This window comes from Oppia nitens, unplaced genomic scaffold (assembly GCF_028296485.1).
Source record: "Oppia nitens isolate AA-2021 unplaced genomic scaffold, nextdenovo-longstitch-racon4-pilon3 scaffold6_pilon_pilon_pilon, whole genome shotgun sequence".
Classification (NCBI taxonomy): Eukaryota; Metazoa; Arthropoda; class Arachnida; order Sarcoptiformes; family Oppiidae; genus Oppia; species Oppia nitens.
Genome location: NW_026533250.1, coordinates 2,382,719 through 2,395,087, shown reverse-complemented (window position 1 = coordinate 2,395,087; position 12,369 = coordinate 2,382,719). Strand labels below are relative to the sequence as shown.

General features: G+C 28.9%; 4 protein-coding genes across 4 annotated transcripts; all 4 read left to right on the top strand.

Moving 5' to 3' along the window:
* Window positions 1-283: 283 nt before the first annotated feature.
* On the top strand, window positions 284-1,279 carry LOC128962468 (GDP-D-glycero-alpha-D-manno-heptose dehydrogenase-like). Its single transcript, XM_054308843.1, has one exon. The coding sequence runs from the start codon at window positions 284-286 to the stop codon at window positions 1,277-1,279; it is 996 nt and encodes a 331-aa protein (XP_054164818.1).
* Window positions 1,280-1,602: 323 nt separating this feature from the next.
* Window positions 1,603-3,617, top strand: LOC128962125 (NEDD8-activating enzyme E1 regulatory subunit-like). The gene is made up of 4 exons (XM_054308474.1): window positions 1,603-1,821; window positions 1,891-3,259; window positions 3,322-3,392; window positions 3,458-3,617. Exons 1-4 carry the CDS (start codon window positions 1,730-1,732, stop codon window positions 3,615-3,617), a joined length of 1,692 nt encoding a protein of 563 aa, XP_054164449.1. The 5' UTR covers window positions 1,603-1,729.
* A 151-nt stretch (window positions 3,618-3,768) lies between these two features.
* LOC128962467 (paraplegin-like) lies at window positions 3,769-7,342 on the top strand. Its single transcript, XM_054308842.1, has 5 exons — window positions 3,769-4,292; window positions 4,353-4,779; window positions 4,843-4,992; window positions 5,062-6,423; window positions 7,310-7,342. Exons 1-5 carry the CDS (start codon window positions 3,850-3,852, stop codon window positions 7,340-7,342), a joined length of 2,415 nt encoding a protein of 804 aa, XP_054164817.1. The 5' UTR covers window positions 3,769-3,849.
* A 927-nt stretch (window positions 7,343-8,269) lies between these two features.
* On the top strand, window positions 8,270-12,099 carry LOC128962466 (uncharacterized). Its single transcript, XM_054308841.1, has 11 exons — window positions 8,270-8,375; window positions 9,531-9,586; window positions 9,657-9,904; window positions 9,980-10,244; window positions 10,321-10,489; window positions 10,570-10,985; window positions 11,065-11,133; window positions 11,194-11,277; window positions 11,369-11,452; window positions 11,520-11,588; window positions 11,650-12,099. Exons 1-11 carry the CDS (start codon window positions 8,270-8,272, stop codon window positions 12,097-12,099), a joined length of 2,016 nt encoding a protein of 671 aa, XP_054164816.1.
* Window positions 12,100-12,369: the final 270 nt, after the last annotated feature.

Sequence of the window (12,369 nt, the reverse complement as noted above, 5' to 3'; positions counted from 1 at the left end):
TATCTACTGTTATCTACTATTTAATAGCTTATCAGTCTATTATTAATATGAAAGTTGAAATATTTTAAGTTTATTTATTTCAAAAAGATATTTTTAAATATATTTATAACTAGATGTTATTAACATCAACTTTATCTATCAAATAGTTTAGTTTAGATTATTAAGGTATAATAAGTTACTAAAAAAATTAAATATTGACAACTGTTTTATAAAAATTGTCATAAATATTGTTGAATTTCAAATAATACTGTATTTATTTTTAATTGATAGTAATTTAAGAAAAATGCCAGAAAATCCAACAAATAATTTAAGTGATAGTTTAAATGAATTAAATGGGACCAAAACTGGACATATTTTGGTGACGGGAGGCGCCGGTTATATTGGATCATCACTGGTTCCCTTATTACTTAATGAAGGCTATAAAGTGACAATCTTTGATCGGTTCCAATTCGGAGTGACACCGCTATTGGCATACATTTCAAACCCTAATCTCGTTCTTATAAAAAGCGATATCAGACTAAAAAACGAAATTAAATCGGCTCTCAAAGATGTCGATGCGGTCATTCATTTGGCAGCTATTGTCGGATACCCGGCTTGCGATAAGTATCCGGAACTGGCCGTCAAAGTCAATGAAATGGGAACCCAGAATGTAGTGGAAGCACTGGAATCGCATCAGAAGATAATATTTGCGTCAACCGGTTCTTGTTATGGAGCCGTTGATAGCATTTGTACTGAAGAAACCAATATCTCTCCGCTAACACTCTACGGAAAGACTAAAGCAAAGGCTGAAACACTTGTTCTTAAAACAAATGGAGTCGTCCTTAGATTGGCCACACTTTTTGGTGTTTCTTCGCGAATGCGATTGGATTTATTGGTTAATGATTTAACCCAAAGAGCTCTAAATCATAAACAGATTGTTTTATATGAGTCTCAATTTAAGCGCACATTTCTTCACGTCAGAGACGCCGCCAAAGCTTTTATATTTGGTCTTAAAAATTATGACAAAATGTGTGGAAATGTGTTTAATGTCGGCGACGACTCTATGAATATGACCAAAGCTGAAGCAGCTCTTCATATATCAGATTTTGTTCCCCAATGTGTGATACAATTGTCGGAAATCGGTGAAGACAAAGACAAACGCGATTATATGGTTTCATATGAGAAAATCGCTAAACTTGGCTTCAAATCTCAATTATCATTAAGGGATGGCATTGAAGAGTTGGTCAAAATATTACCACAAATGTCTGTCAATGAAATTCAACTCTCAAAAAATATTTGATATTTTCTTAAAAACATTTTAGGCTTTAAATATTATGACAATTTATTTTTATAAAACTTATTATAATTACAGTAGTTTTAACAATATATTTAAATAGGATTTTTAATAAATTTAATTTTTATGTATTAATTAATTAATTTTAACTTAATATTTTACAATAAATAAATAATATTTGATAATTGATATTAAACCTAATCTAATAATAATAATAATTTAATTTAAGTTATAATTTGTAGATTTATTAAAAACATTTAGTTTAAAGTACTGTTTAGTGACTATACTATAGATTTGTTAAAATAATTTGAATTTCAAACTTTGAATATAGCGCTGAACTTACAGTTAAAGCAATGAATGTTTGCAATCATTTGTATAAACAGTTTGACATTTGATTCATTGAATTCACAAATTATACGAAACACCGACTATTGTGACCACTTTTGACCGCAAATTATGAGACCCGTGACTGAAAGTGCCGTTCAATCGCCCAAAAGTCCGAAATCACCCGAAAGTGAGAAAAGCAAACGATATGACCGACAATTGCGGTAAATAATTGCAAAAAAATTGCGGTTAAAATGAATGACTTCTTTGATTTGATTGTTATCTGAATGTAGTCTTTGGGGAGATTCAGGACAACAGGCGTTGGAGTCCTCACATGTCTGTCTCGTCAACGCAAATGCTTTGGGCACTGAAATACTTAAGAGTTTAGTTTTACCCGGCATTCGGGCCTTTACTATCATTGACAACAATATTGTCACCGAAGAGGATGTCGGTAACAACTTTTTCTTATTGACTGAAGACTCAATTGGCAAAAATCGAGGAAAAGTTACCACAGAATTGTTGGCTCAAATGAATAACGATCTCAAGAAAGGCGACTATTTAGACGAATCATTGGAATCAGTATTGGAATCAAATGCCAACTTCTTCAGCAATTACTCACTTGTCATCGCATGTGATATCAATAATGAAAAATCGTTGAATCGATTGAGTCAAGTCTTATGGCAAACTAATGTGCCGTTAATTGTCTGCAAATCAATTGGTTTTATCGGTTATATTAGACTTCAAATACTTGAACATACAATCATTGAGTCACATCCAGACAACACTTTTGAAGATTTAAGACTTGATGAACCATTTGATCAATTGAAGCAATATTTAGATTCTTATGAGAGCTTTGAGCAAATGTCTCGTAAAGATTTATCTCACACACCATTTCTTGTGATTCTTTATAAATATCTTATAAAGTGGAGACAAGACTACAACAGAGATCCTAAAGATTTACCCAAAAATTTTAAAGAAAAAAACGAATTAAAAGCAATTATTCGCAATGCTATGGATTCACTAAGAGATGCCATCAGATCTAAATCAGGTGACGAAGACATGAAAGATTTGGATTTAGAGAACTTTGAAGAATCGATTAAAGCTATAAATACCGTATTTGTTGTCTCAGATTATATCCCATTAGAAGTTAAATCTCTTATCAATGATACAAAAGTCTTGTCCGATGAGACCAATGATTCTTCATTTTGGGCGCTAATCAAAGGATTGAAACAATTTATAGCAAAAAATAATTGTTTGCCATTAAGAGGAACTCTTCCCGATATGACATCAGATTCTTTCAAATATATAACATTACAACAGATATATAGAGCCAAAGCTAAAGAAGACGCCGAAAATGTTTATAATATAATACAAATGCTACCGAAAGCCCATAATTTGAATTTAACAGAAAATGATGTCCAATTGTTTTGCAAAAACACTCAATTCTTGCGAGTTGTCGGTACCTCTGATATCGAGTCTGAACTCAACGGTAAAGCACTGAAACAAATTGTAAACACCATTGGAATAGCTGATGAAGACACTGAAGACGATGCTCTTCGATATTATTTGTTGATGCGTTTGGTCGACAAATTCTACTCAATTCACAATCGATTTCCCGGTGATCGCAATGATGAGGTCGAGAGTGATATTGCTATTCTTCGTGTATGTAATATTTAAATGTTTTTTATAAGTTTATTAATTAGTATTTATAATTTGATTTTCAGCAATATCTTAAAGATTTATCTAACGATTTGGGCACCAATTCACTGATTAAGGATGACTTGATTCATGAAATGTATGATTTTTTAGATAAAATATAATTGAAATTATTAATATTTAAGAAATTATTTGATGATTTAGTTGCCGTTACGGAGGTTCTCAGTTACACACAGTCTCTGCTTTTATTGCCGGCTGTGCCGCACAAGAAGTCATCAAAATACTGACCTCACAGTACGTTCCCATTGATAATACATTTGTTTATAATGGTATGACTTGTGTGACAAAGACTTATAAACTTTGAGTTAATTATTAAATAAATCGTTTGTTTGTTTATGTATTTAAAACTAATTAAAACATATTTTGTATATTAATTATAAGTTATAATAAAATAATTTTAAAATATTTAATTAATGACTGATTGAACGTAAATATTGTATAAAAATATTGAAACGTTTGAAGCATTGCGTCAGTGATTGGCTGAAGACGTAAACAATGATTGTTTTGATTGAAGTGTTGACACAAACTAAGAGAGAATGCAATCATTAATTAATTTCAGACATTATATGAAAATTTCGACTAAAAGTCATTACCATATTATTGGCCACTCTGTGACCTCGGAATTGCCGTCAGTTCTACAAAACAAGTGTCCAAACTATTCAACGATCACTTATTTGAACTCAAATTTAAATCAATTATTACACTCAAGAAATGGCCGCAAACTTGTGGCCGAATATCGGGCCGTTCGGCGAATTTTGCTCAACAGTCGGACAGTGCATAGTATGACCAATAAACTGATCCATTCATCACTTGTCAATTCAAGCGACAATCAAAACCCGAAGAGTCAGCAAAATAAATCAAATGACAGTAAAAAGTCGGAACCGAACCGTAATTATGACAATGAAAACAAAGACGAAGAAGACAACGACGAACCCAAGTCTTCACTTGTGGCTAAAGCCGTGGTTTGGATGTTATCCGGGTTTGATATAAACTAATAATAATTTTATCATTTAATCATTTATTTCTAATTTAATGACAGATATTTGGTTATAACAATTATGTCGTTATTGTTTCCCAACTCTAATACACCGGATGTCTTGAGATATGTTTCTTGGAATGAATTCCTTCACCAAATGCTGGCCAAAGGAGAAGTGGAGCAACTGGTGGTGCGTCCAGAGCTTGATTTGGTTACCATTTATTTACACGACGGCGCTATCATTAAAGGCAAAAGAGCTGATCATAAGACATATCACATGAATATCGTAGACGTGGCCTCATTTGAAAAGCGTCTCCGAGTGGCTGAAAAATGGCTGTCAGTTAAACCCGATAAAGCAGTTCCCGTTGTCTATGAGCGCAATCAGGAAAGCACTTGGCTTTTACTGGTCTCATTGGTTGCCGTTTCTCTGATGATATTAATTATGTTCCGAAGCGGACAAATCAAAACTCCCGTTAATGTGGACTTCTTTGTATATTTTGAGTGTATTAGATGTAAATTTATTAGATTGTAATTTATAACTTTATTATTTTAGTCACAAATGGGTCGGGCAAAGTTTACTATGGTTGACCCCTTAACTGGTGGCGGTAAAGGTGTCCGATTTAAGGATGTGGCCGGACTTAAGGAAGCGAAAGTGGAAATCATGGAATTTGTTGACTATTTGAAAGCTCCGGAAAGATTTCGGGTATGTTTTTGATTATTATTATTTGATTCTAATTATAAATTCATGATTCGGTTATTAAATGTTTAATAGGCTTTGGGAGCAAAAGTACCCCGAGGAGTATTATTATTAGGTCCGCCCGGTTGTGGTAAAACAATGTTAGCCAAAGCAGTGGCTACTGAGGCCAGTGTCCCCTTTCTAGCAATGAATGGATCAGAATTTATTGAAATGATTGGAGGTTTAGGTGCGGCCCGAGTTCGCGATCTATTTAAAGAGGCACGAAAGCGGGCGCCTTGTATTGTATACGTTGACGAAATTGATGCCATCGGACGTAAACGAAGTTCAGGCAGTATTCAGGGTGTAAGCGGTGAAGAGGAACAAACTCTCAATCAATTGTTGGTTGAAATGGACGGAATGAGTCAAAGAGAGGGAGTTATTATGTTGGCCTCAACTAATAGGGCCGACATTCTGGACAAAGCATTGTTAAGACCCGGAAGGTTTGACAGACATATTCTCATAGATTATCCAACACTTGATGAAAGAAAAGACATATTTCTACAGCACTTAAAGTCAATCAAATTAGAGCTCAATCCAAATGAATATGCTTTACGTTTAGCACAATTGACCCCTGCTTTTACTGGAGCTGATATTGCAAATGTTGTTAATGAAGCCGCACTACACGCGGCACGTGAGGCCAAGAAATTAGTCAAAGCAGAGAATTTGGAGTATGCCGTGGAAAGGGTTGTCGGAGGTACTGAAAAACGAAGTCAAGTCTTAAGCACTCAAGAAAAGAAATTGATTGCATATCATGAATGTGGACACGCATTGGTTGGATGGCTATTACCTCATACCGACGCTCTGCTCAAAGTATCAATAGTGCCGCGAACTAGTAATGTGTTGGGATTCTCACGTGTTTTGCCTTCAGATCAAAAACTATATACTTATGAGCAGTTATTTCAGCGAATGTGTATGGCTTTAGGGGGTCGAGTGGCCGAAGCTATCATTTTTAATAAAGTGACTTCTGGTGCACAAAATGATTTGGAGAAAGTGACAAAAATGGCGTATTCTATGATACAAAGTTATGGTATGGATCAAGTGGTTGGACCACTTAGTTTTGAAATCAATCAAGAGAAAGGTTTTGTCGGCAAAAAACCTTTTAGCAAACAATTGGCAAATACTATAGACTTTAGGGCCAGACATTTGGTGGCTAATGTTTATCGAGAAACAGATACATTATTGACAAACAATATCGACAAACTAAAGCTAATGGCGGATACATTGCTTCATAGAGAAGTACTCAACTATTCAGATATTGAACTATTAATAGGTCCGCCACCACACGGAAGTAAGAAAACTATTGAGTTCTTAGACTTGGGTACCACTCCTGATGTCGAAACATCGAGGACTACAAATGATGAACACAATCAAAACAGTTCTGAATCTAATAATAATAATGTAAATAATGAAAACAATTAGAATAAGTTAATTACAAATAATAAATCAATATTTATCCAAAAATTCTGTAATTACTTTATTTTATATAAATAAAAAACTTTAATAATTCACAATTTGTGGCATATATTTAGCCGATTTTTGTCTTCGACCTTAATTACAATTAGCGGACAAATTATTGCAATATATATCGTCTAAATATATCTCACAAATTGTTAGTTATTAAAGTTTTTTATTTATAATGTGTGATTGTGACAACTTAAACTTAAATCAAATTATTTTATATATATTTTATTATCATAATTTTTTAAAACTATCCAAAATTTGGATTTGATAGAAATGTTTTTAATAGTATAATAACAGCATCTATATAAACTCATTATTTAATAATTTAATTCAATAAAAATTAACATAAATATCATAAAAACAATTAATCCCTAAATAATCAATTATATATATTTTTTACCAGTACTTATCGGTAATTTTTAAAAGTAAATTCAAACATATTTCAACATTTGTTATTTACTTTACTATAATTTGTTTACTATAGCAAAAATAAGTGATTTGTTGTAATAAAAATTTGTTGTTGTATTGTATTTACCTGAATTATGCAATATATCTAAATATTATTTGTATGATGTATTATAATATAACTTTATAATAAATTTTATAGCAAAATATACATTAACTGTCTATAGAGTTAAAATTTAATTATTAATTAAATATATTTGATGCAATAAGGCGATAATAAATCACTGATTATTATAAATTTTAGTTTAAATTAAAATTATTGTCAAAATATAGTTATTTTTATGGCTCATATCTAAGCTGAAGCAAAGTGTCACTGAAATTATTATATTTATCATAATTGACACATTTGTCTGTTTAGATACTCTGTATAAAAACGACTGATTTAAAGTAAAATATTTTACATTTATTTATAAATACTTTGAGTAAATTATTAATTATATTTAGTTTATTTATGAATGAAAAATATTTAGTAATTAATTTTTTGATGAATAAACATTGTTTCCTTTTGATACTAAATAAAACATTGAAAATTTATATAAATGTTATTATTCTGTTTTCAATTCATTCTAAAATAATATAATATATTAACTTAAATGACAATTAATTTATATGAGATTATGAAATATAGTAATAACTAATTCATTAAAATAATTTTTACGGTATATTATAATTGTTTCACGGAATAAATGGAAACATTGAAAACAATCATTACATTTGTGTTTCAGAATTAATTTAAACAATTATTAGCAATTGGATGCTTAATATTAAAAGATAATTAAATATTATAGTAATCTTTTTTATTAATTTTTACTATTATAAGTCATTCAATTGTTAGTATGTATCTCTCTCTCTCTCTCTCTCTCTCTCTCTCTCTCTCTCTCTCTCTCTCTCTCTATAGCAGTGAATAAGCACTTTAATAGCACTTATTAATTATATTAATAAAAAATTAATTATTTGTTTTGAAAATACTGTACATTATTGTGTGATAATATATATCACACAATATATTACAGTATATAGGTATGTATTTATAGTATAGGATAGGATTGGATTGGATTGACTTTAGTTTTATTTGTTATAAACACCAATCATTTTACAGATGATTTATTTATAATGAAGTTATGAATTCTTAATATAATTTTTTTATTAATATTTAAAGTAATATTTGTAACAATAGTTATAATTTGTTGACATTTACTTATTTGTAACGTTTCACAAGCAATTTTACATCAAATTATTTGTAACGGTAATCAAGAATATACTGTTTTTTAAATAATAATAATAAATGTCTATAATTTAAAAAATAATTTTTTATAAGATGCCAGTCGACGCCGTTTGGGTTATTATAACAGTTCCTCGAAAAGAGTACGAAAAGAATCTGAAAAAAATAAAACTTCAAAACTCCAAAAATCTTAATATTTCAGGTTTTTATTATAATTTTTAAAGATATATTTAGAAAAATAATTTTTAAATATTATTTTCTATCAATAAATATTTTAGTTTTTTTAATTTCTATAATTTTTCATTTAATTTATAATTAATGTTTTATTTTAATTTTTATCAAATCTTAAACCACTTGAAAGTTTCATTCATTAAGTGCTGAATTTCAATGTCAATACTACAATATTTTTTATTTGATTATATTTATTAATTATAACTTATATAAATTTAATTACATGTTTTCAGTCAATTGTATGTATGCTATTATGTTGAAATAATTAATTAATAAGATGTTTATTATTTACTTAATATATGTTATCAAAAAACAAATATATTATTATTAAAATTATATATCATATTTAATTATTAGTTAAAATTGTCATTTAATGAAATACTAATTTCTATAAAGGAAATAAATTGTTTATAATAAGATAATATAATTGATATATGTATTATATGTATTATTGCGGTTATTGTTAGATATTAGAATTAACATAAGTTTGTTAATTTTATATTAAGTACTTTATTAAATAATGTAGTTTCAGTTTTATATGATTAAAAATTTTATGTTTTGTAAATTTATCATAATCAATTTTTACAGCTGTATACATCCATTTTACCATAAGTTTTATATTATATATGAAATATTGTTATTAAATATATATATAATGTATATATATTGTTGGAAAAAAATATTTATGAAATTTTAGTCAAGAGCTACACATTGTTATTTTAATTAGTTTATATATTAATAGATATTATTTTTTATTGTTTCGTCAAATTAAAATCAATATCCATTAAAAAATTTTCATTTATTTAATAGTAATTACAAATTTAAGTAAAATCATTTAATATCTTATTATTTTATTAGCTATTAACGATAGTATAATTAATAAGATATAAATATACAATTAATACAAATATTTTAAAAATTGTTTTGTCATTTTATTATGAATAAATTACTATTAATATTTAATAATTATTTCTAAATTTTATATTCAATATATTAGAGTGTTGTAAATTACTTGTAATCTTAGTTTAAAAAGACTAAACATGAGTGAATTAATTATCATATTTTGTGTTATTTCAATCGTATTAATTAAATAATTTTAATAATTATAAAATTATTTATTTATTAGATGATTCAATAGATGATTTAAAGAAGAAAAATGAATCTGAAATTTATATGGAAAAAGTTGAGTATAAATTATCAATTAGATATTTAACAAATTTATTATTTTTAAATTTTAAAAATTATAATTAAGATATTATCGGATTCATTGGAAGAGTTGCAAATTGAAGACGTGGTTTGGGTTCCCACAAGAAATGGCAACTATTTTCAAGTATACTTTCCGTGTGAACTCTATGAAAACGATTCAATCCTTCATTTTTTAAAATCAAAAGGTTTCGGCACTAAAGCCGAGACATCCATCGGTTACATCCCTTTCAATCTATTCTTTTATGAAGAATTAGGCGAAGGGGATGACGAAGACATTGTTGATACCAATTATGAGTATTTACTAAAATTATTATTTAGACACTATTTAAAAATAGTAACAAATAGTTAATATATTTTTTTGGATGATAGCCTTCCATATGAAACGGATATTAATAACTTTGACTTAAATCATAATAAGAAAGGAAACACATTTAAAGAGATTACACAAAATTTTTTAAAGTCAGTGACTTCTCGACTAACAGTGGCTCAAGTGGTTGAAGGGGTTAAATCAGGTTCAGAAGTGACATTTGATTTTTGTGCGTATACTATATTTGCTGGATTTATTGCCGCATTTGGACTTATCAATAATGACCCTGTTAACATTGCTGCATCCATGATGATTGAACCTATTATGGTAGATTAACATTATAATTTTTATGAAATTAAATTATTGTTAAAAATAAATATATATATTTTTTAATTAATTAAAGGGTACTGTAATGGCGATGACATTTGGTTTAGTGATTGAAGACCGAAAGTTATTCATGTTAGGCGTTAAGAGTAATATTATATCACTTATCTTATGTCTTGTCAGTGGTTTTATTATGGGATTAATAATATTTATTCCGACCATTATGTTTGCTTGGAATCCACCCCCAGGTAGTCATAAAATTATTTAATATTTGCATTAGTCTTAAGAATATTAAATTAAATAATATAATAATATTAATAATAAGCAGGTGTTTGGCCGACACCTGAAATGCAAGGAAGGGGTACTTTAAAAGGTATTATTTACGGAATAATGATAGCCCTTCCCTGTGGTGGTGCTATTGCCGTCACATTACTCAATGACAATCAGGCGGCTCTGGTCGGTGTTGCCGTTGCGTCCACTTTTTTGCCTCCATTTATAAATACTGGACTATTATGGGCTCTATCAACACATTTGCAAATTATGGGTTTAGGACAACAACCACAGCCTTACAATATAAGTGGAACCGTAGTCTATATGAAACCTGCATTCACTCCACAGGAAGGCTATTCACCCTATTATTCATTTGATATGCGAATTGAAAACGCATTGCTTGGATGTGTTAGTATGGCTCTGACCGGTGTTAATATTGTCTGTATGTTAATCGTTGCCTTTATTGTACTTAAGGTATGTTAACTTATAAAATGTTATATTACTTTTAAATATATATTTATTTTATTTAATTACAAATTTTGTTTAATATTAGATCAAAGAGATAGTGCCGTTGAATAAGATGGAGGCGGGAACTCAACGATTCTTCAAACATGATATCAAGGTTTTTGTCAAAAAATCCATTTCATTACATATATATATATATATTCAAAATGATCTTTAGATCGCTCGACAACATAACAGAAAGTCATTGGTATCCGGAGGAAGAAGACAAACATTAGGCGAACAAATCTTAAATGAATGGGCTGTAAGTGAAACCAAATAATTTATTATTTGATAATACACTCTAAAATTAAATTATTGTTTTAAATACAATATTTAAATAATGGTTATATCAGGAAATTTCTGGACTCAACAAAAATCAAGTGATGAGTAATAGTCCTGAAGCTAAAGTCACACAATTTCAGACTTTATATGATATCGTAAGTTTGGTTTAATTTAATTTTGGATTTTTTTAATCATCAGATGTTATAATATTTCAAACTACAGGCTCAAGACGTGGAAATGGATGAGACTTTTCAGACAGTAATGAGTAAGACTACTGGAAATCCTAATAAAGTAATTATAAGTCAATAATTTCTAAACATTTACAATAATATGAAATTTATTATTTTTATAGTTTGGTTTAGGTCGGCGTCTAACTCAACCAATGCTGTTTGGAAATGACTGTCAGAAAAATGTTACACAAACTTTGTCACCACAAGTGTGGAGTATAGAGAATGAAATGTCTGAAAATGGGACCGGAAGGAGGTATACGGTTAACCCAACTACTAAAGCCAAAGGCCCTCATTTTGGTGACAATTCTCCCTATTCTACGGTTGGCTATACAACTGGTCGTGGAATCCGACCAAACGATCTGATGTCTGAAAGAGGACGTCGCAGAAGCACTCATTTTCTTAGGAAGTCATTGACAAAATCAAATCGTTCACCATTTAGTTTATGGCCAACCAATCAATCTGAAGACAGATCTAATTCAATAGCATCACAACCAGCAAGAGATCTCAGAGCTCGTCGACAAACTAGTTATACATCAAATTTGGATAATAATTTCGAAACAATCAGATTCTAAATTATAATAAATTAAACAATTTTCTCTGATCTCTAAGTTTTTATCATAAATATATTTTGCTATACTCTAATAATAGTAATTTTTAAATTAAAATTTAATAGTTTATAAATCATAATTTTAAGTATTAGTATAAAGTATATATATATATGATATATTAATATATATTATTATTATATATATATATATATATAATCTATGCATTATTAACTAATTATAAGCAAAGTCTTAAACAGTGGATATTCTTTTGGTTACGATTTTATCAGATTAACT